The sequence below is a fragment of the Meriones unguiculatus genome, chromosome 7 (assembly GCF_030254825.1).
Source record: "Meriones unguiculatus strain TT.TT164.6M chromosome 7, Bangor_MerUng_6.1, whole genome shotgun sequence".
NCBI classification, from domain to species: Eukaryota; Metazoa; Chordata; class Mammalia; order Rodentia; family Muridae; genus Meriones; species Meriones unguiculatus.
Window position 1 is genome coordinate 40,629,994 of NC_083355.1, and position 23,966 is coordinate 40,653,959.

At 53.0% G+C, this 23,966-nt stretch overlaps 1 protein-coding gene across 2 annotated transcripts in view; it reads right to left on the reverse strand.

Moving 5' to 3' along the window:
- The window catches only part of Rab11fip4 (RAB11 family interacting protein 4), a 109,390-nt gene that overhangs the window by 77,025 nt on the left and 8,399 nt on the right, over positions 1-23,966 (reverse strand). For both annotated transcript variants that reach the window (XM_060387177.1, XM_021630968.2), the window contains exons 2-3: positions 3,816-3,903; positions 2,414-2,502 (exon numbers count right to left, since the gene is read on the reverse strand). In XM_060387177.1, the coding sequence (XP_060243160.1) occupies positions 2,414-2,502; positions 3,816-3,903 (177 nt within the window). The remainder of the gene's footprint in view (positions 1-2,413; positions 2,503-3,815; positions 3,904-23,966) is intronic.

Consider the following 23,966-nt stretch of genomic DNA (forward strand, 5'->3'; position numbering starts at 1 on the left):
CAGGTGCTTCTCAGTCTGATCAGGGTGACCACATCGATCACGGTAACCTAGGTAAACAATCTACCACCCGGCCACACTCAGCCCTGGCCACCACAATCTTTACCTGAGTTCCTTACAGCTCTGCCTCTTGGCGACTCCTCGAACGTCCCTGACACAGTCTGCTTGGCCACCCTCAGCATTATGGGATGTCTTACAGGTTCCTTCCCCCCTGTCCTACCCACAGAAGCCCACCTGTACCCCAGCATCCAGAAGCTTCCCAAGAACCTGGTCAGAAGCTACTGTGGCCTCAGGATTGTTTCACTTCTCAGGGGAGTGGCCTCTGGGTGATGTACTACCCAGAGCCAGAGAGGTTTTGGAGCTGACGTGGGTGAGAAACCAAAACAGTCCTTATCCAGCCAGAAGGTTCCCTGGAGACTGTAGATAGTGATTTAAGCCATCTCTGTAGTACAAAGCTGTGCTTGCAAGAATAGTTCTTTGCTTTATAAACACATCATCTAATAATAATAACAGAATGGATCAAAAGAGACTATAATGTAACACACGCACACAAACACAACGTATTTATGGGAATCAAGTATGTATAGAAGGCAGGAAACCAGAAAGGGACAAGAGAACCACAGAGGCTTTAAGGGAAAGGGGCAGGAACACATGTACCATGAAAGTAAAAAGGGAAAGTACTAGGGACAGAAAGGTATGGGGAGCAGAGAGAGTGGGGAGAGAACAGAAGTCAACTAAAACCAAAGATACGTAAAAATACAAAATAAAATTAGAAGAAGAGTCATGGCATTTGATCTGTATGATGGCTCTTGTTGGTCGTCAGCTTGCTACATGTGGGAAGAAGGGACACCCACAAGTGATGGTTTGCCTGCTTCTGGCTGAACTGTGGGTATGACTGAGGTTTTAACTCATGCCTCGTGGACGGAAGAGGGTCCAGCCCAGGGCAGGCGGGCCCGAGGTGTGTGAGGAAGCTAGCTTAGCAGAAGCAGAAAGCACCCCAGCATACAGGGCACCTCCTCAGCCTTGGCTTCACTTCCTGCCTAACAGGTCTCTACCTTGTGTGACTGCTCATGTTTCCCTCTAGGACGTTCTGTGATCTCCCTAACTTCTTCTGGTCACCGTGTTTACCTCAGCGGCGGACAGAAAAGAGGCACAGAGCTCTGGAGATCTGGGGGTTTCCTGACAGGAGTGGGTTTCACGCCTAGCCACTTCCTGTTACCCACACCGGAGTTCATGACGCTGACGTGACAGGATGGTGCCTCTAGATGCCACGTGATGGGGCTGGTGGAAGAAAGGTCATAGTTGGGACTTTCATCCCCTCCCCAACTCCACACTCCTAGGTGGAAGGGGGGGATAGAGGATGGGTTATGAAAACTAATTTAAAAATTTTAATTATATGTTTATTTTGTGTGTGTATATGTGTGTGTGACTGTGTGTATGTAGAAATGTGAGTGTGTATGTGACTGTGTGTGTGTGAGTGTGTGCACACCTGTACTCAGAATAGAGGACCACCTGTGAGGAGTCAGTTCCCTCCTTCCACCTATGTGGGCGGCAGAGACTGAGCCCAGGTTCTCGGGGTTGGTGACGGGCACCCTTTACTGTTCTGCTATCTCAGAGTCCCCGGGTTACGGACACTCCTGAACAATCAGATTTGAGGTGGTCTCAGGCTGGTAAGCAAGCAGCTCACGGGGAAGCCAGTGCCTGCAGATGGGGCATACAAACACCCAGCTCCCCATACCTCTCTGCATGTGTCTCTTTCATGAGGCTGTTCCTCAGTGAGCCATCAACCCCAGCATGAAGAGAGAGTCCCTAACCCTGAACTCCGCACTCACTGGGAGGCGTCGGGCGGAGCCTGATTGCTGGGCACTTCATCTATGCCAGAGCCTGGAGAAACGACTCTTTAGGCAAAACAGACAAACAAACAAACAAAACAAGAAACCACCCAGAACCTATCTGCACAGACACAGTGGATGAAGAGAAAAAAATTTCATTCCTGCCCATCTGGCCTCAAGTCCACCATTCTCTCCCGGGCCTCAGTTTTCCCTCAACATCACCAGGAAGGTGGAGGAAGACACTATGTGGCCCCAGTTCCTATTCCACCATGCCTTCCTAAGAGCTTTACTGTGCCCATTCCTAAGTGATATTTTTTTCTTTTCTTGTTTTATTTTGAGACAGAGTCTTGCAATGCGGCCCAGGCTGGCCTCGAACCTGTAGCAATCTTCCTGCCTCGGCCTCCTGGGGGCTGGGCTCAGAGGTATGTGCCACCTTACCCAGCTCTCCTGAAGTTGTTTTTTTGACTTTGATGCCGGAAGGTCATCAGTGGAAGGCTTGGTCCTTCCCAACGCCACAAAGCCGAGCCCAGATTCGAATGCAGAGGGTAGCCAAGTATGGCGGGCGCAGAGGCCACAGCCCTTACCTGCTCCCCACAGTCTGGGATGTCTGGGGAACATGGCAGGGTCCCCGCACTCTCCATCGACAGCACGTCCTTCAGCAGCTCCTCACACCCTGTGGATGGACAGATGGACGGACGGACAGCGAGTGAGTGGTCTGAGTCTCAGCCCCATGGCTGCTCTCCTGACTAATAGGCCTAGGAGGGAAGAGCTGGAGGAAACAGGTGGCCAATGTCCTCAAACACAATGGCGGATTTGGGAGGGGGGGGTTCGGGTGAGGGGATGCTCAGTTGCTTGGGGCTGGTTCAGGACGCTGCTGCACAAGGTGTCAGAAAGGCACCTGCTTCTTCCACGGGACTGACTCCAGGGGGCACAAACAGAGGGGACACCCGCACATGCAGGAGCAGGCTGAGTTCAGGGAAGCGCCTAAATTAGGAGGTACTTTCCTCTGTGCTCCACCTGCAACCTTCCTTCTTAGCCCAGGCACAGGGCAGGTGTGGTCTGAGTTGGCCTACAGACTCAAACAAATCCCTGCAGAACTTCTTAGCTGGGGTTTCTGGGTCCCCTCCCCTCCCCCAATGAGCTTCTGTTTCCCTCTCACTTCTGCTTCAGAATTCTTGCTTTCTTGCTACTTCCTGGGCCTCCAAGGATGCTGCGGAGATGAGCTCGCCCAGACCTGACCACAGACGGGAGAACCTGACCCCTCACAGGTGACAGGATACCTCTGGAAGTAGCTCCCGTTCTCCAGGCAGCCGGGGGGTGGGGGTGGGGGCTCAGAAGTCCTCCTGGCCCCCTGAAGCCATTTTCTCGGGAGCTTGGGGGAACGTGATGGAAAAGTTGAGTATTCTATGAGTGTCTCAAAACTGACTTTGGAATTTTTTTGGGAAAAAGAGGATTGGGGGAAGAAAATAGGGAATTAGGAAGGGCTAAGAGGAGAGAAGGCAGTTAGTAAATAAGGAATACCTAAGAGAGGAGACAGAGCAGCCAGCTCTCTCTAGATGTGGCCGGAACTGGGTTCATTTGACTATTTTTTTTTTCCTCTCTCTCATAGCTGGCAATGGAACCCAGAGCTTTGGACTAGTTAGGTAAGCCCTCCTGACTGACTGAGCAAATCCCTGAGGCTGAAGTGGGAAGTCCTGGGAAACTCCTCTGGAGCCCAGTCATCCTAGCAGAGAGAGACAGCAAGAGGAGGAAGTTGACAGGAGCGGTTTTCCTGAGGGAGGCAGATATGAGAAGGGCCGAAAGGCTGTCCTGCCCTGCTGGTGGGACCCGAGAGAGACACAGCTCCATGCACTACCCACACCCAAGACCATTCCCTGCAGCCTCCATGGGTCACTAGGAACAGAGCCCATTTTGGGAACCCACCCGGGGCTCTGGGACCCCTGTATGCTGGCCTCCTTGCCAGACAGGACCCCAAAGGGACCTCACCTTTCATGGCGAATACTCCTCGGCAAAAGTCCTTGAAGTTGATTCTCCCCAGGTCATTGGGATCCAAACACTTCACAAGTTTTTCCACCTTTGGGAAGGAAAGAGGACGTGTGTGAAGCACCCCAGGCACCCCAAGAGAAGAAGGTGGAATGAAGTGGGGTGGGGTTCGCTGATTAAGTCAGAAGGACCAGTGTTCCCAGCTTAGTCTTCTTGCCTGGGATTATGTAATTCCCTTCTGTTTAAGACCCAAGTGAAAAAATAATAATAAAGAGGCTTTAAAACAGTGTAGGGTGTAGTCCACAGCTTTTCCAGACCCTGCCCAAAGACAGCCCACCGAAAGCCAACAGTCTGCTACCAGGTTCACTGTCTGTCTTATAGACAGGGTCTGGCTACGTAGCCCAGGCTGGCCTGGAACTCTGGGTTCTCCTGCCTCAGCCTTCTGAGTGCTGGGATTACAGGCATGCACCAGCAAGCCTGACTGACAACTTCCCCCCACACACACCTTTTTTTTTGGGGGGGGGGCAGACAAGGTCTTATGTGTCCTAGGTTGGTTTCAGAGTTGCTATGTAGCCAAGGATAACCTCAAATTTCAGGTCCTTCTGCCTCCACCTCCAGAATGCTGGAATTAAAAGCATATGTCACTGTGCCTTTTTCACGAAATGCTGAGGCCTGAACCCAGGGCCTTGTGCATGCTAGGCAGGCGTGCTAAGGAGCCTTATTCCCAGTCTATATATTTTAGCTTCTTGATATTTTTTTCCAAATTAGCTTGTATCTTGGTAGCGGCCCTTCATAAGACTCGTTCATTCATTCATTCATTCACTCACTCACTCATTCAACAACTGGCCACTGAGCCTCTCCTACATGTCTGGTGTTGATGGTGGCAGCTGGCTAGTTACACATGGTCACCTGGACACACGCATGTACAGTCACACATGTACACACACCCACGCTCATGCACCACATTAGGCTTCCCCCCAAGTCGTCACCATCTGTGGAAACCGTCATCTCCAGTAGGGGAAGACTTTTTGGTGATGCAGCTATTTTGGGGTGACCCATACTTTATAGGTAAGCGTGATAGTCTCAGTGGCTCCCCAAGTTGTACTCTGATGGAATCGTACTTCGGTTTGTCTCTGGTGCCCTGCACGATGGAGAGCAGGTGTCTGTATACATCCTCCTCGAGGAAAGGTTTATAAAACAGGGACGAGCTCTTCCTGGAATTCCCTCTCCAGCTGGGCTGCAGGTGATGGTACAAGAGGATGCTGGGAACACAGACCCACATGCAGGGAAGGGCTCTGTCCCTGCTGTGGTTGTCGGCGCCATTACCGGCAGGTCTGCCCTCCTTCCTGCTCTGCTTGTCACAAGTGCCAAAGCACAGGCAGGTGGGAAGCCTCACCTGCTCACAGACTCTTTCCTGCACGCCCATGCTTGTCCAGCATGGCCACTGCAGCAGGCATCTGAATCCCTGGGCACTGCAGTAGTTCAGCATCAGGAGCTATGTTCAGTGGGCTTCAGTGAGTCCAGCCCCTACCACAGCAGCCTCCTTTCCTGAGCATGTTGGTTGTGAGCCTGTACCTCTACTCCAGCTTTTTCACCCTGCTGAGTTTAAGGGATAACCCATGGCCATGCAATGTCCTAACATGTTTCTGAACCCAGCACCTAGTGGAGCATCCCTGGATACAGGCATCCCAACTCTAAGAAGGATGCTATAGCAGAGGTTCAGAGAGAACCATAGCACCACTGTGCACTAGCCACATCTGAGGAGGCCCCAGCCCCTTCCCCTCAGCCTTCGTGGGGCGGCAGAATTTCAGGTAAGAGGGAAGAGGCTTTCTGCCAGCTCAGGCCTGGCCAGAGTATCCTCGGCCCCTCAGCTGTCAGCCCCACCCCCACCCCACTACCATGGAAGCCACTGGCACTGTCAGGCAATGACGTGGCTTCTGAGAATAGCACTGCCCAGGTGCCACCTGCAGGCTATGGGGGAGCTCACCCACAGCTCCAGCTGGCCACCCTCCTCTCCTCCTGCCACACCCCCTGTCATTACAGAGAGCCCGTGAATGTATGGACCGCCTGGGGTACCCCGACCCCCATGTTCCAGCCTCCAGGACCTTATCCTTACAGCCCTCTCCAAGGTCAGGAGCTATGACTAAATTATTTGGGGGACAAATCCAAGGCATCTACGTCAGAGGGCCTGAAGAGAAGGTCCAGCCTCATGCGCTCTGAGGGACAGCTGGGTTCTGAAGTCCACAGGACTAGGACCCTTTAATCCCCGAGTCCCTAATGCCTAGGGCCTGGGGACATCACTGGGACTTCCTCTGATTCTAGAGAAATCAGAGGTGGGAGTCGGGGTGTCTGATGACAGACAGATGTGAGGTTGTAAGGACCACACTGTCCACAGAGCTATGGTCCAGGTTGCAGTTAGGGACTCACAACTGCTCTACAGCTACTCCCACAGAGCTACACCCCACAGGAGGGTGGCGGTTCCAGGGTAGAGGCCATGTATATTAGAAGACAGCCTTGTGGAAACTGTGTGGTTAGGAAATCCTTACGTCACATACAGTTAGCATCCATAAAGGCCCCAACAGTGGTTGCAAATGGCTTGTTTAGTTTTTTTTTTTGTTTGTTTTTGTTTTTGTTTTTTTTTTTTTTTGAGGCAGGGTTTCTCCATGTAGCCTTGGCTATCCTATAGTTAGCTCTGTAGACCAGGTTGGCCTTGAACTCAGAGATCCACCTGCCTCTGCCTCTTGAGTGCTTGGATTAAAGGCGTGTGCTGCCACCACTTGTCGCAATGGCTTTTTAAATGAGACCCAGCAGTGCTTTGTAGAAAGGGGTGAAAAATCCTTGCTAGGCCCATCAGGGCTCATTTTGAGCTACTTAAACAGTAGGTGTTATGACAGTTCCCATGCTGCATTTGAGGACACTGAGGCTCAGAGAAATTAAGCCATTTAGGCAGTCACCGGCAGTGGCAGCTGCTGAACCAAGTCTTCCTGACCCCAGAGTACCAGGGGCTGCTATCTATTGCTTCCCTGACCTCTGCAAGGCGTGTGGCCTCTAGTGGGCCAGAGTGGGGCTCTAAGCAGCCTGAGTGCATGGAGTACTGACTCAACTCCCCTATGCCCCCTGTACAGAGACAGCTCTGTGCTGGAAGTGTCACTCTGTGGGCATGTGCAAGCCTTGTCCTCTATCCCTAACGTGGCCAAAAAAATATGAAGGCACTGGAGGACTGAATTTGAAGTCAGCCTCTGCCGCAAGAGAGACCCTGTCTCAGGAAACAATCGAAGCCAGCAAAACCAAACCCCACAGAGAAGGGTGCAGAGGGATGCCTGACTTTGACATTGCTAATCTGAAATCCGTCAGGGGCTGTCTGCTGACTGGCGAGGAAGCGAGTCCCCGGAAGGGGAAGGGGCCCTCTCACATCAGCACCGAGATAACACCGAGAGCCAGCGTGTGTGGCTGCGGGGCAGTCCCAGGCGCCTCCGGCTCCCACGAGAGGAGAAAGCATGCTACAGGCCTGGCAGGGATGATAGGAACAGCTGCTGCACGCACAGCTGGACCAGAGCTTGCTGCCAGGGGAACTGGTGGTTTTGCTGGCACAGAAATACTGATCTTAAGTATTGGGAACCATTCAATTACCAGGCTTCCCCTTCTGTTTCTGCTGCTCTTCTCCTCAGGCAGCTTTTCTCCATTTATCCCCCAGAGTCACAGCTCTCTGACGGAAGGATGCTGTGACGCTGAGCCACTCTGTGGTTAGCTCACCAGCAAGGTCTCCCCAGGCCCAACTTCCTCCCACACTACCCCCATGCAGGCCTGGCCAGCCAGAGAAGGCCAAGCAGTCCTCTGCTCAGGTCTCAGCTGCCTCTTTGAACAAGAAAATACGCTTAGCTTGTGGCTTTCAGCACCTCGAGGTGCTGAATTAATATAAACTGTTTCTACCAGAAGTCAGAGCACGTGCCGGGCAGCTGCCTGCTCGCCTGGCCCTGTTCTATCATTCCATAGACAGATTTATTTCAGCCTCACTGGCCTCTGGATCTGAACAGAATTCTTATTCCCATTTTATGGATGAGGAAATATCCAAGGATCAGACATTTGGGGTTAAGGTCATATAGCCATGGGAGGCAGCTGAGCTCAGGCAACCCCCAGGAATTGTTGCTACGGAAGTGATTATGACCTTATAATTTTGGGGGCTTCTTATGACCAGAGAAAGAGCAAAGCTAAGGATTTTTTTTTCCTAGAAAAACTGACACCAGTACAGGAAAACCTGCTTAAGAATGTTAAAGGGAAGTTAGTTAAAGGATAGTGTTCTGCTAAAAGGAAGGTCGGCAGCTAGCATCCGAGACAGATGGTAGGCTTCAAGCCTGTCACTAAGATGCCAATACGAAAGCTCGGGGAAGAGGAAGGTGGGGACATGTCCCAGAGCCTCCAGCGGGATGCTCACCAGTTTTAGCCCAGTCCACACAGGGAGGCCTGACTCAAAGCAAGCCCCCTAACACAAAGAGAACCAAGCAGGGAACACACTTGCTTCTGGGTGAGCTAGAATAACCGCCCCCACAGCCTGTCTCTCCACTGGCCACCACTGAGCACCCTTGTGGGGAACTTAAGAAGGCTCTGCAAGGTGAATGGGGCGGGGAGCTTGAACTTTAGAGGTTATCTTTACTTCTCCTTTCCTATTTCCTGTGCAGCAGATGTGGAGAGAGGAGGCCCTAGAAGAGACCCTTTCTGATGCAAAGCTGAGGAAGAGTCCCATCTGAGACACAGAATGAGGAAAACGCCGAGTTGTTTCTTTCTCTCCCTCCATCCCTCTATCTGTCCCTTCCTCCCTCCCTCCCTCTGTGTGTGTGTGTGTGTGTGTGTGTGTGTGTATCTCAAGTCCTAAAACTGAGTGCTGGCAGCAGCCACTGAGTCGTGTTTGTGTAGAGAGGAGTAGTGGGGGGTGGACAGGGGTGGGGAGAAAGAAAAAAAATGGGAAAAGGAGCCCCTAAGGCAGAGCTCGGGAGTAGATGGCAACCCTTAGCGTGTGGCTGAGGTCCTGAGCACTGCCCTGGGCTGCAGAGGAAGCAAGCAGGTCAATTCAGTCCTGGGCATCTGGGGAGGGCACTGGACCGGCCCTGGGTGTGCATCCTTGTGGGAGTTCTGAAGAGACTGGCAACAGCTCTGGGAACTGAGCTGGCTAAGTTAGAACTGTGCTTACAGAGGACAAGTGAGGATGCGAGCTTTCAAGCTAACTGGAAACATCTCTTAATCAAAAACAAACCCACACCACGTTGACATTCTTCAGAGACTTTTAATAGGACCCAGAGTGTTAACAGTCCTCAAGGTGCTAGCACATAATCCAAGATTATCCAACTCACAAACAGGAAAAGCTGCTAACCATGTGTAGTGGAAAAGATGGTAACAGACAGTTAGTGACCCTAAGATGACCCAGCTGTTACAATCTTTCATCAGAGGGTTGTTGTGCTAGATTGCTTTGGGGACTGTATATTAAAATCAGAGTAACAAAAATATTTTAAGGCAGTTGACATAACCATCCTCCATGAAGCAATGATGAACATTTACAATTTTATTTTATTGTTTGTGTGTGTGTGTGTGTGTGGTGGCGGGGTTTGCACACAGGAGTGCAGGTTCCTGTGGAGGCCAGAGAGGATAGTTCTGCCCTTCCACTGTGTGGGTTCCAGGATCAAGCTCAGGTCACCAGACTTTGTGGTAAGCACCTCACTAGCCCATGACTAAGAACTTCTAGTAAGGGAGCTGTAGAGCCGGCTCAGCAGAGGACCTGAGCTCAGTTCCTGGCACCCACAACTGCCTGTAAGTCCAGCTCCAGGGGTCCTGACAATTCTGGCTTCTGCATTTGCAGACACAACTGTGCACAGTGGCTGCGGAAGCTTTATATGTGATTGCTCCGATCATGAAACATCTTAACTTTCCTCCCCGTGGGAGGTGAGCAAAGTCACTGTAACGGAAGGGTGAATCCAACGACAGGACAGCCCAGACGCATTCTGCTGAGTGAAAGACAATGCTCTCAAAAGGTTAATTTATAAGGGCTGGGAAGCTGCTCAGTGGTGAGGGTTTTAGAGGACCTGAATTCGAATTCCCGGCACCCACATAAAAAGCAGGGCCCGGCTACATGGGCCAATAAACCCAGCACTAGGAGACCAAGACAGATGCTGTCTTGCTCGCCAAGCTGAAAAGATTCAGGTCCAATGAGAGGCTCTGCCTCCAGGCAATGAGTCAAGGGTGATAGAGGAATACAGAGGAAGACACCCAACATCCTATTTTGGCTTCCATACACATGGGCACATGCTCCCATCCTCATGGGTGTACACCACACACACACACCAAAACAGGGTGTTACTTTTTAAAAGGCGGGAAGCTCGAGAGATAGCTCGCTGGTTAAGAGCACGGGCTGCTCTTCCAGAGGATCTGGGTTCGATTCCCAGCACCCACATGGTGGCTCACAGACATCTGTAACTCCAGTTCCGGGGGATGGGACACCCTTTTCTGGCTTCCACAGGTACTGAGTGCAAATAGTGCACACACATACGCAAGCAAACACCCATATACATAAAACAAAACCAAATAGGGCTGGAGAGACGGCGCCACGGTTAAGAGCACTGGTTGCTCTACCAGGTGACCGGGATGTAATACCCAGCACCCATACGGTGGCTCAGCAATCTGTAACTCCAGTTCCGGGGGATCTAACATTTCCAGTTCCAGGGGACCTAACTTTTTCTGGCCTCCACGGACCCCAGCCACTAGTGTACAGACATGCATGCAGGCAAAACCCCTCTACACATAAAAAAGAAAGTGCAAGGGCCAGAGAGGTGGCCTAGCCAGCTACTGATCCCAAAGATTCTGTCCTCAGAAGCACATTAGGACCAGGGAAGCAGCCAGAATGGAGGTCTGAAGTTTAAGACATACCTGTGAGAGGTCAGGTTCAGAACCTGGATTGGGGGCAGCGTAAGTTCCGGGACCAGTGGTACGGGGTGCTGGGAGCTGGCCAGGAGAGGGGAAGCAGGTGTAACAGACAGCAAAGGGAGCAGGGGGAGAGGGAGTTCTGCAAAGGCCGGTGGCCTGGGACGGCCGTGAGATCCGAAGCCTGAGGCTGGGGTGTAGCTAAGATGGAAGCTCCGAGTTAGAGCCTCTGCAGAACATGGGCATGGTGGCGCTCTTGTAATCTCAGCACTCAGGAGGTGGGAGGAGGTCACGGTTATTCAGGGTCTGAGGACAGGGCTGGTCAGCAGGCTGGTTGCAGTGCTTTAACCTACCAGCATGTCCTACTAGGGGTGGGGCACCTAGAGCAGTGGTTCTCAACCTGATGGTCATGACCCATTCAACAAACCTCTGTCTTCAAAACTATTTATACTGTGATTCGTAACAGTAGCAGAATTAGTTATGAAGTAGCAATGGAAACCATTTTATGGCTGGAGGAACTGCACTAAAGGGTCCCTTCCTTGGGAAGGCTGAGAACCACTGGCTTAGAGAAGCAGTGACTAGCTGGTTCTTCCCCTCTCCCTGCCCTGGCCTCCTCCCACAGTAGAGGAGGCAGGAGGCAGAGCATGAAGCACCCTACCTCTGCCCTCTCTGTAGGCCAGTCTCTCCTCCTGCCACCCCTCCAGAGGGCTCTGGCCCTCCTCTGGGGCCTCAGGGCCAAAGGCCCCAGCTGCTTGTTTATCCACTTTCCCAGGCACACAATGAGGCCTGTGTTCTAGAGTCCAGGAGACAAAGGGTGCAGGCATCCCCTGACCTCTCCATTAATTCTCAGGGAGGGAGGGAGGGCAGGGGAGCTGGGCAAGAGCCCTGGCAAAGCCAGGTGCAGACAGGGTGAGGGAAGAGTTTCCAAAGAGGGGCACACCAGTCCCCACACCCCAGGCCAGGCTGAAGAGTCCAGTTGTCCTGTTATCAGTTCCTAATCACCACTCCCAAAGCGTGCACTCTGGGTGCTCAGAACCTTATATTCTGTGTGATAAGAGTCACGTTTGCCCTCTAAGCCTGTTCTCCATACATATCTACAGTGCTGACTCTCAGGCTCGTGGGGAGTATCAGCTGAAACCATAACTAAGAATAATGAACACTGCCGGCATGGAGAGCTGGACATTTTTGCAGTTCCACCACCAACCTCTTCAAGAGAGATTGGAGTCTTGGAGAACTCTTTCTCTCTGTGTGCCTCAGTTTTTCCTTTCTGGAAAATGAGAGTGCTGAATAACACTAATAACTGAGTAACTCGGGAGTCTCTATGGTTGGGGCATCTCCCCAGGGCTGTCTGGGGTGCGCGTGAGGTTAGCGAATAGGCAAAAACCAGAGAAACAGTGAACAAAGGGCATGAAGAGAAACCAATGCCTCCCCTCCAGGCCGCGTACAGGGCCCTCTGGGGTGACTCAACCAAAGTCCCCAGACCACAGCAAGAACTGAAGCAGATCCTGACGGCCACCTTCCTCTCCTCCTGGGCAGGGCGGCCTTTGTGGGGACCAGAGACCCATCTCCTGTTCGGCCAGGTGTCTCAGGGTACCTCAGGCAGGGCCAGGACACCTGATTGGGTCAAACCTGTCAGGTGGGCTCATATCTCTGGCCAGTGTTTGGTTTAGGCAAATATATGCTAAACTCTGGTCAATGAAGGGGAGGAGAAATCTGCAGGGGGTTCTGATGGGTGAGGGGTGAGCCAGACACACAAAGTTCTCTTCCCTTCTGGGAAGAAGACCCACTGAGGGAGGCTTCTAGGGAGGCTTTGTCCTGGATGAGGCCTCTAGGCCGCTGAAGGAAGCAGCCTTCGACCTGCCCTATGTTTGACCTTTGCCTTCTCAAGACATAAAACATACACACAGGCACATACATGTGGGATCATGGGGACGTCCCCAACTAGGGTCAGATATCAAGAAAGGAGAGCTGCCACCTCGTCCTGGGCAGTGTGGTCTGAGCAGAGCTATGGCCAGAGCCCTGTCAGGACTCCAGCATGTCCAGGTGTCACCAGCAGCCCCTGAATCAGCCTGAGCTGCCACAGTGGAGAATCCCCCGGCCACCCACTGGGGCTTTGTTTAGTGTCTGAGTAGCAATGAATAAATGACAGCAGTGTGGGTGGCCCATGAGTGGACTGTCATGTCCTCGGTCCCTGCCTTCAGCAAACATTTCTTCAGCCCCCCGGGGAGAATGACAAGCTCCCAGGGAAAGGACAGATGTCCCACTGCACATTGTGAGTAAAATAAAAATAGCCCCGGGAAGAGCATAAAAGCGTGTAGGTGACTGATCACACTCCCACAGGTCTGGGCCGTATGTCTGTGGTAGACGGAGCTGGGCTGGAATGCCCCCTCTTCCTCTCACCAGCTCTGCGAGCAAAGGCGAATGACTCACCCTCGGAGCCATAGGTTCCGCCTCATTGCCTGCTGGGATTTGGAAATAAGCAGGCTCAAGAAAGGCAGCCCAGTCCCAGCTCTGGCACAGGTGCCTCCACAGGCTGGGTGCTAAGTCCTTCGCTTCCTCTCACAAGGCTTTTCAATCAGCTGAATTCAAAGACGGAACTGGATCGTTTAAACTCAAGCTGGGTGGTGGTGGCGGCAAAGCCCTTTAATTCTTAGCAAAGGGAAGGATCACAGTATTTCAGGGGTAGATAAGGCAGAACTGGCTACTGTGTGACCTCCGAGATGAATCCTGACAGTGGGCGCCCGCAGGCAGCAGAGCCCAGAGGGACTTCACATGGGGTCAGCCGGCAGAGGTGGCTGTGCTGGACAGACACAGCAAACACGCAGCTATTCAGGATGCCAGGGGGACCCAGGAAAAGGGTCGTTAGAGCAAGAAGACACGGCAGTGGTGGACGGTAGCTCAGGCCAGGCTGTCGTGGACTCAGCCAGCTGGGGGCCCAGCAGCTGCTCTGGTGGCTGGACAGCATGGATGGCAGGAAGCTGGCCATGGACAGTATCCTCTGGTGGGGATGAGGATGGGGACTAGCAGGGGCCCAAGGGCAGGCTTAGAAAGGTGCTGGGAGCTCATGCTCCCATGGCATGATGAGGCTACCACAGTCCAGAGGAGGAGCTGGGGCCATGTGGGGCTGGAGAGGAGAGTATTTGCTTTGCTCATTGTGACCCACACAGGGAGGCCAGGTTGACCCCCAGGGGTCAGTCATTTCAGGGGTCTGGATAGACGAGAAGATGGTGTGCCTGGGGGCGTTGGGTAGGTTTTGGTCGGCCAGGATGGCAGGCCCGCTTGACCACAAATTCAGGTCCCTGGGGCTCCCAGACACAAGGCCCTCCTGGCCAGGCTGCCATTTGTCTCACTAGTGACACTGACCTGTCTGCAAGGGCAGCAGGGGCAGAAGAGAGAACCTGTCTCCCACAAGGTGACGGGGGTGGCTCCGGCTGGATGTGACGGAGAAGGTTCTGTCCTACGGTGTCAGTGGCCAGGCCTTGGGGGAGGCCACAGACATAGCTGCTTCTCAGAGTCACCCAGCCAACACCAGCCCCCAGGTGTGCCAAGGTCCACAGGGTGAGGGCAGCTGGGTACAAGGCTGGATAGATGATGGCGCAAAGGCACAGCCTCCGCTGCCCTGTTCTCTCTGTGGGTAGGGAAGACATGGAAACCCACACTCTGAGCTGCTGACGGAGCAGACACTGGGAGGCGCTGGACCTCTTGTCTGGGTGGAGGGTCCCACTCTCCAAGACTGGGGTCTGAGACTGCATTTCTGTCTTTTTTGTTTTGTTTTGTTTTGCGTTGAGGCAGGGTCTCAGGTAGCCCAGGCTGGCCTTGACCTCCTTGGGTCTACCTGTGGAGTGTTGGGTTAGAGCTCCGTGCTGGGCATCAGGCTCTGTGCATGCTGGGCAAACGTTCTACCAACCGCGCTACCTCACCAGCTCTAACTCTACATCACCTGCCCTTCTAACTGCTCCTAGCCGACGCCAATCCCAGCCATCCTTGGACTAGCAAAGTTCTAGTTGATATCTATAGACCTGCACTGAATTCTGAGGCCGAGGCCAGAGGCAGTGAGTCTATGCACGCTACTTGGATCTTTAGGATACTTGGAAGGTTAGAGGTGATGAGGGCAAGGCTGTGCTCACCTCTGAGAACGGGAGCTCACCCTGCAAGAGGAGGGGCTTCTGCCAGGGAGGGGCGCACTGGTGGCCACCCATGTGCGGGTGATCCCTGGTGTCCTCCGGCCCAGTGTCTGGGCCTCTGTGGACACTGCCGATTCTTGGAGCACTGCTCATCCCAGGGCCTTGCTGGAGCTTCTCCTGCACTCAAGTGAAATGCCTTCCCTCTTCCTCAGAAGCTGCAGCTGGGATGAAGGGCCTCTCAGCCTCTGGGGAATTACGATTTAGCTTCTGAGGCAAATCATGGCAGCTCCGGACAGAAGCTCCAGCGCTGTTCCTTCCCCATGATATATGAAAGGCTGCAGGTCTTGGGAGCCCACCGTGAGGGTTCTAAAATTGGGGGAGAAACAGGGCCTCACCACCCACCCGGACACAAACAAATCGCAGCCTCTTTGAGCCTGGAGTTTTCTCTTGTGTAATGGGCAGGTTGCAAAGGCCATGTCACACTACTACCATGGAGACCAAGGGGGAATTTTGGATTTGAAAGCTACTGACTTGAGTCGGGACTTACTAAGGGTCCTGTGGAAATCAGGTAGATCCCTAGGATGGCTGCTGGGGGAATGAAGATGTCCTGCCCTCCAGAAGGTTCCCCTGAAACCCCACAAGGGTGCAAAGTGGAACCTCGCTGCCTTCAGGCCAGCAGAGGACCTGCCCCACCAGCCCATGGACCACAGGGGCCTGTCTCAGTTACTTTTGTATTGCTGTGGTGAGACACCATGACCAAGGCAACTCACAGAAGGAAGAGCTTACTTGGGGCTTACAGTTTCAGGGGGTGAGTCCATGACCATGATGGCAGAGAGCATGGCAGCAGACAGGCATGGCACTGGAGAAATAGCCAAGAGCTCACACCTTGATCCATAAGCATGAGACAGAGAAAGTTAACTGGGAATGCTGTGGGCTTTTCAAACCTCAAAGCTTGACCCCAATGACACACCCCCTTTGACAAAAGTCACACCCTCTGATCCTTTTCAAGCAGTGCTACCAACTGGGGACCAAGCATTCAGACTTATGACCCTATGGAGGCCATTCTCATTCAAACCAGCACACGGCCTATTTCCATCTGTCCTGTGATGGATCCAGCCAGGCCCTGCTGATTGACAGCAAGTAGACATTTCAGACCAATGAGGAGGGCTGAGACTAAGCTGGCCCAGAGCCATCCATCATGTCTGTGAAGCAATGGGGACTATATGCCCAGTTTCACTCATGAAGCAAGCTGTGCACAGAAAGGTGGACCCCTGGCTACAGTCTCTGGAGGCTGTGATTTTGAGAGTGTCAGTATTACAGGCAAAATGTTTCTTAAGAGGCTGGAGCTGTAGATTGGCGGTAGGGCCCATGTTTAGCATGCACAAGGGCTGTTCCATCCCCAGGATGACCACAGCCTTCTGTCACCCGGGTGTGGCACTGTGTGCCTGTAACTGCAGCACTGGGGAGGAGCCAGGCCAGCCACCTAGGCTCCACCGTGACTACAAAGGAACAGCATTTTCTTCCCACAACAGGGCAGCTGCACTTATGAACTCAGTGGTCATGACAGCACGTGATGGTAAGACCTGCATAAGCTCAAGCAGGACGAACTCCCAGCACGGAGAGGGAGACAAGTCCCACATCAGCAGAGGAGCTATCAGCAAGTGACAGCTGCTAGGAGAGGGGCAGCCTCTAAGGCGTGGCTCCCAGTGCGTGGAGGGCACTCCAGACGGCCCCACCTGAGAGCACTGGACTGGACTTGTAAACTTTAAAAAGAGGGCGCACAGCTGGGCAGATCCGGGAGGATTGGGAGAGGGTAGGTAAATACGATCTAAATACATCACACAAAATTCATAAAGAACAAAATATTAAAAAAAAAAAAAAAGAATCAAGAGACTTTAAGATGCAGCAGCCTTCTGCCTGAAAGCTGTGTAAGCGCCCTTCAGCCATTTTCAGTCCCGTCCACTTCAGCATTCGTCTTAGCTGTACGCCGTCAGGAGAACCCGCAGAGCTGGGGAGGTGAGGCAGGTTCAGCCTGCCCGGAATCCTCAGCTGTGAACGGAGCTGAACTCGGTCCTTCTGGTGCTCTTCTCTCTGCCACAGCAGTGCCCTACTTAACTAACTTAGGAAAAGAAAAAAATATATAAATATGTAGAGGTGAAGAGCAACAGAGACAGTGAACACGGCCTCTGGCTTCAATACACAGGGGTCCATGTGTATGTGTGCACACACACAAACACGTGCATACATCTACATGAACACACACACAGCCATCTCAGACCAGTAAGGCTGAGGCACACAAGGCCTGTCAGAGCCTTCCACTCGCTCCGCAACAGCCTGCTCATTGGGTTTCCCTCCAAAGAAGCAGGATTCCTCATGTCCTGGGTGGACACTGCCCCTTACAGCTGATCTGCTTTGCACATGACACTAAATAGGCCAGTTTGGCAGCAGAGACAGAATATGGGTGAGGGGGATTTCTGGTCCTTGGTGAAGACACACAATCCACTTGCCCAACCCCCGCTGCTAGCAGTTCCTAGGGCAGCTTCCACCCAGGCTGTACCCTGACCTCAGGAGGCAGATTCTAGGTGATCTCTGTGACCAAGCAACTTCCCAAGTGAAGAGACTGCTGTTTTCAGACTCCCCAACATGGCTGCAGCTCTCTCACAGCCCCAATCAGGGCAGAGGCCCAGGGCCAGGACCAGGGCTGCCTTTCCTTTCCATCCTTTCTCCACAACAGACAGCCCTGAAGTCAGCTGAGGCAGTTCCTTAGGGACTAGGAAAAGTTCAGGTCTGTTCAACCGAGGGCTCTCTGCAGATGTAAACCTTTTTCTAGCAGGCGCTACAACATCAAATGGGGCGAGAGGCCTCATACATGATTCAGGCCCTGATTCATAATTCAGATCTCCTTTCCTAAAGTGGGAGGCTGGGGCAGAGCAGGGAGGGGCAGAGCCAGAAGGTCCCAGGTACCAGAGGAGACTAAAAAGCACACTCAGCGCCCAGCCAGCCCCGACGTGATAAGTTTGGAGGTGATGAGCCAGAAAACAAGCCTTTGGCCCTCCAGCCCAGGAGAGAGACAAGCATTCAGATCCCGGCCCTCTGGGCTCCAACCCCATTCTGCAAATCTCACCGCAGATTTGCCCAGCCTGGCAGCCAGCAGTGAGTGCCTGGAATCTGCATGTTCAAAGTTCCCTGTAAGCCCTAAGGAACCCACCCCCTGGGAAGGAGCAGAGCTGAGCAGCTAGGCAGGAAGTGGCGGGTCTGGCCTCTGCTGGGGGCACACTCAAGCTCTCTGAGCTAACTCCAGGGCAGTTAGGTACAGGGAGAGGAACAGAAAGATAGAGGGGCTTTGCTGTTACCCCTACCCACCCCAGGGCAGATTCCAATCCTCCAGCCCTTCCCACCGCGCCAAGCTCCCTGAAGGGAGGTCCCTGAGTCACAGTAAGGATAATAATGACACAATAGCAACCGGCAGCAGGAGCCTTTACCCTGAGCCAGGCGCTCCTATGAACAGTACCTGAATTAATGCAAACACACTCCACAAGCCTATGGCCCGGTTTCTATTATTAGGTCCATTTTTACTGATGACAAAACTGAGGACAAATCATACCAGCTTGTTAGGAAGTGATGAAGGCAGAATTCACCAGAGCTCAGCCTCTTCTGTGTGATACCACTGATCCAATCTACCCTGCGTCTGCCCTGCTGAGGGGTGGTGTCACCACCACCACCACCACCACCACTGCCACCACCATCACCATGACCACCACCACAAAACCTCCTCCACCATCACCACTGCCACCACCACCTCCACCATCACCACCACCACAACCAGCACCACCACCACCACCAGAGCCACCACTGCCACCACCATCACCACGACCACCACCACAAAACCTCCTCCACCAACACCACCTCCACCATCACCACCACCACAACCAGCACCACAACCACCACCACCACCACTACCATCACCACCATCACCACCGCCACACCACAACCTCCTCCACCATCACCACCGCCACCACCACCTCCACCATCACCACCGCCCACCATCACCACTGCCACCACCATCACCACTGCCACCACCATCACCACTGCCACCACCACAAAACCTCCTCCACCATCACCACCGCCACTACCATCAACCTGGGTCATCTGGCCGGCACAGCACAGCATCTTTGGAGACAATGCCTCAGCGGCCCATTCCCAGGGCCTGAGTACTATCTACCTCGTCCTGCGGTACCTTGCCTCCTCTTAATGTGCCTAAAGCCACTGTGTTCACAGTGACACAGAGCAAGGAGCTTAGGACACACCACTTCCAACCTGGGCCACGTGCCTGGCCCTCATTCTTCCACTCACACGCACGTCCCCTCCCCAGGAGGGCACCCACACAAGGCGGAAGGACCCAGGACATAGCCAGCACGTTGGGAAATTAAGAGTCTACCTGTGATCTCTACAATCCTGGACCCCAACACCCTTCAGCCTCTCAAAAGCCTCCCGGGTGTCTGGGGGAGGCAGAGGAAACTGCGCGTAAACCCCGCGTCGGAGCAGGCTGCGCTCTGGGCTGCTCGCCATTCACTCCTATTCACTCACTAACTCAGCTAACGCTGGCCACACCTTTGGTATGTACCGTGCCCTCTCTCATAGAGGAGGAAAAGTAAGGCCCTGCTCAGGGAGTGTTGGGACTGCAGAGCACCAGGCCAGGACCTTGGCACACCTGTGGGTCCTGCCCAGCGCCACCTGGTGGGCACAGCTTGACTGCAGGTGTGGGAGTGCTTTCAGAGAGCTCTTTTCCCTTGTATGTGTGGGGTTTTGTTTTGTTGTTGTTGTTTGTTTTTGTGTTTGTGTTTCTCTGTGGAGCCCTGGCTGTTCTGGACTCTCTTTGCAGACCAGGTTGTCCTCGAACTCACAGAGATCCACTTGCCTCTGACTCCCTAGTGTTGGATTAAAGGTGTGTACCGCCACACCAGGCTTCCTTGTGTTTTTTTGTTTGTTTGTTTGTTTTTTTTTTGAGACAAGGTCTTGCCTAATTCCTTGACTGGAATTTGATACTTAGTCAGAGATAGCCTTGAACTCCTGATCCTGCTGCTCCACCAGCCGAGTAGTGGGAACACAGATTCAGGTCACCACTGTGCCTCACCAGCTCTTTGCCTCAACTGAAACACGGCAATCATGGCAAAGGGCGTTCGGCAGCTGTGAGAAGTCGTTTACTACAGCGAGCCTTCCGCTCTGCGATAAAACCACAACTCCCTGCTGCCACCGCAGACAATCCAGAGAGCAAACTTGGGTTGTGAGGCCTGCACGCAGGCAATTCTACCTGCTGAGCCGTCACTCAGGACCACCCCGCTGTTCTCGCGGTAAGAAGAGAAAGACGCAGTCCTGACTCTGCCAGACCTCACCGACCCATAATTATACCCACCGGCTCTACCAAGGGTCTGGCCCACTGCAACGGGCCGAGAGCTACCTGGGCTCCACAGCTGCTCTGGATGGCCCAGGCCAACTCTGTACCCAAGGCTGGTGCCTGCCACTGAAGCCCAGCACCAGCTGGCCCGTTCTCTCCGAACTTCCAGCCTGCTTATCTTGCTTCTGCACTGGACTCTCACCATATCTGAAGCCAAGAATCCTGACTGCTGGCTGCCAGGCCTCTCCCCTCTACATCAGCACCCAGCCTGCAGCCGCCCATCCCCGGACGCCGAAGCCTCTATCATTTCCTGCCCAACACTGCCTGCCATTTGGGCAGCAGCGCTCAGCCACCCACCCTAGCCTAGCCTGTCTCTCTGACTCTGGATGAGACCATGTGGCAATGTCCCAGCATACCCCTCTCCCTCTTCCTACAGGAGACATGCCTCCCATGCTCATCCTGTCTCACACCTCAGAAGGAAAGGCAATATTTACCTTTGAAGAGGACAGGCTTACCTAGGAAATCCAAATAAATCAACTGGAAAATTGTTAGAATAAATGAATTCATATTAGTGGTGAAATAGGAGATTAACTGACAAGAATAAATTATATTCCTATATGCTTATAACATGTAGCTAAAATATAATAATAATAATAATAGAGCCAGGTGCCTTTAGTCCTAGCACTTATTTGACAGGCAGATCTCTGAGTTTGAGGCCAGCAGGGCTTCATAGTAAGACCCTGTCTCAAAGAAACAAACAAATAAACAAGGGTGAGGGGCTGGAGAGGTGGCTCAGCAGTTAAAAGCACTGGCTGTTCTTCCAGGGTCCTGTGTTCAATTCCCAGCACCCTCACGGTGGCTCACACTTGTCTGTTACTCCCACGGGATAGGATACCCTCTTCTGAACTCTACAGGCACTGTGTGTGCACGGTGGATAGGTATTCAGCTAAAGCACCCATACACATAAAAATAAAAACAAACTAATTTAAAAACAAGTAAACAGTGAAAAGTACGTTATTCTTAGTGGTAACAGAGTACTTTAAATATTTAACACTAATTGTTGGCATAATGTTCTTGTGGAATGCATACAGTTTACCCTTGTTCATTCCAATGCTGATTTCTCTACCCCACTAACTGGTTTTAATCCGGATTTGCACTGTGATGTTTATTCTAAGCATCACCTGTCTCAAGTTTGTGTAAACATGCCGCCATTTGTCCTCAGTATCGTCAATTAAACAACCAGCCAATGCTGAGCAATGGAGAGGATAGGGTGGGAGAGAATAGAATGGTCTGGAGGAGAGGAGAAGGAAGTGAGGGGGAGGAATAGGAGAGATGAACCAGACCCAAGATATGACTTAAAGCAAGTAGAATGGGTGAAATCTGAATGGGAGGAAACTTTGCGGGCTTGGAGGTTTAGGACGGAGTAATCATTGCCCAGCACTGTGCTCTAGGTTAACTAAATACATTCTAGTCTCTGTGTGGTGATTTGGGTGTAAAGCTGGTTCAGGAATAACCGCTGTTTAACTAAAAGATAAATCAACAATAAATATTAACATTCAATGACAATTAATTTAGTGTAGTTCTAAGATACTAATTTGCAATGCTTTGCTCCTACGGGGGAGATGGGCTGTACAGCAGAGGCAGCACTGTCTGAGTTAGGGGGTTGGATACAGTATCTATTAAGGACCTGGAAACGGTGCTATGTATTTTAAAGTCTATTAGCAGAGCCACGAGCACACCTGTAATCTCAGCCCTCAGGAGGCTAAGGCGAGTTCAGTCAGCCTGGATGGCACAGCAGGATTTTGTCTATAAAGGTTAGAGGATGTCAGAGACTGAACTGTCTGTCTGTCATCCATCTCTCTTTGTGGTGCTGGGGACCACACCCCAGGTGTCACACAGGCTGGGCAAACACACTGCCACTGAGCTATAACTCCAGCCTCAGGAAGTTCCTTGACAGGGGCTGGTGAGGGAGGGACTTGGCAAGAGTCCCGGGTCCACCTGCAGCACCTAAGCGGAACCCGCGGCTCACGCCAGTAATCCTCACACTTGGGAGGTGTGGAACGGAGTGTTGGAAGCGCGGAGTCATCATTCCACACAGTTTGAGGCCAGCCTGGGTCACACGAGACACCGTCTCAAACAGAACAACAACTGAAAGCAAGGCAGTAACGGCTAGGGTGTGGGTCTGTGTAAAGGCCAAGGCTCCCATCCTCAGCACTATAAATAAATAAAACTTCATCTCAAATGAAAGTGCCAAAAACGTCACAATTCTACCTTAAAACAAAGCAAAGGAAACCTTTGAACATCAAAAACAACAGTGACCTGGATTGCAGCCTATCAGAAAGGGAAGCATCCACGAGTTCACGGAGGGGCTGGGTAAAGATGGGTTGGGGACAGCTCCGGAGTAGACCAAGTTCTCAGCAATGCACGCATGTACTGCACAGGCACACACACACAGGCACACACAGGAACAACAGCCACCACAGCACTTAGGGCTGAGGGCGAAGCACGGTGTCTCTGCACTTGCCCAGCATGCCCAGGGCCCTGCGTTAAAGCCTGATAGTGACAGTAGGAGACAGCTGGCAGTGTGCATGTGGGGTGTGGGCTCTGAGACACCCACACCGCAGTGCCGACCTCTGGCCAGCAGTCATGCAGAAGGGACAGTGAGCGGGCCCAGAGAGGTCCAGCCCAGTGGGAAGAGACCAGGAGTCCTCCCTTAGGCTTAATTTCAGGTCCAGGCATACCGGCTTCCACCCTCTGGAGGCTGTGCTGTGGGGAGGGCTACTCCTCCCTGCCAGGGCCAGGGTCATGAGGGATCGCTGTGCAAGGGGAGGGACTTTAGGTGACCATCCCCTGCTTTGCAAGGTGTCTGCAGCCTGCAATTATGCCCTGTGCTGCCAGGAGGGAGTTTTCAGCGTTCTCACCAGGTCAAAATGCTGAGAGCTGGAGGAAGGAGGTCCGTTAGCTTCACGTGCTCACGCCACAGCACATGTATGCACGGAAAGGTCACCCTGCACGCCATCCCATTCCCAGCTACAGATTGTCAATAAAAACCACGCACGCACGCTTTAAAAAAAGCCGCCACCCACCCCACCCCACCTAAAGCCCACCGGGTTTCTCTCCTAGGCTTCCGGCCCACTTTAGGGAGCTCTCTAAGGACAGGCGTGCCCTGGTCATTTGTAGATCGTAGCCACCAGTGTGACACCGAGTAGGCACTAGAAAAGACCTGTGGGAAGGGCGGCAGCAGCAGCACAGGGTCATTTCTTGGAATCCCACAGTCCGGAGCTGCCTGTAGTCAGCGCCCTCTCTGGCCAGCGCTGCTTTTGATGCAGGATGTGGCTGGGACAGGACAGAGAGAACAGGCTGCTTAGGAGTAAGCGTGTGGGAAGGCAGGGGTGCTGAGGACCTTGAGAACCCCTTCTCTGGCCTGCTTAGCCACGGTCTGAAACTGAGCTGGGTGTGGCTGCTGGTGGCCTCCCCACCTTGAACCTCAAGTTCTGTGGCCCCCAGGCCTTCCACAGAGGCAGGCCAGCCTCCTGCCTCCCCAGTGCTTATGCTGCCGCTGGGCTCTAAGGGGCTCACGGACCACAACCTGTTTCTGCTCACTCCTGCCTCCAGCCGAGAACACCCAGGCTCCGAAAGCCAGGCGAACCCTCCTCTGTGCTTTCTCCTGACCTCTGAGACCCTGAGACCCCAGCTCTCGCAGGTGTAAGAAGCCAGCACTGGAACCAT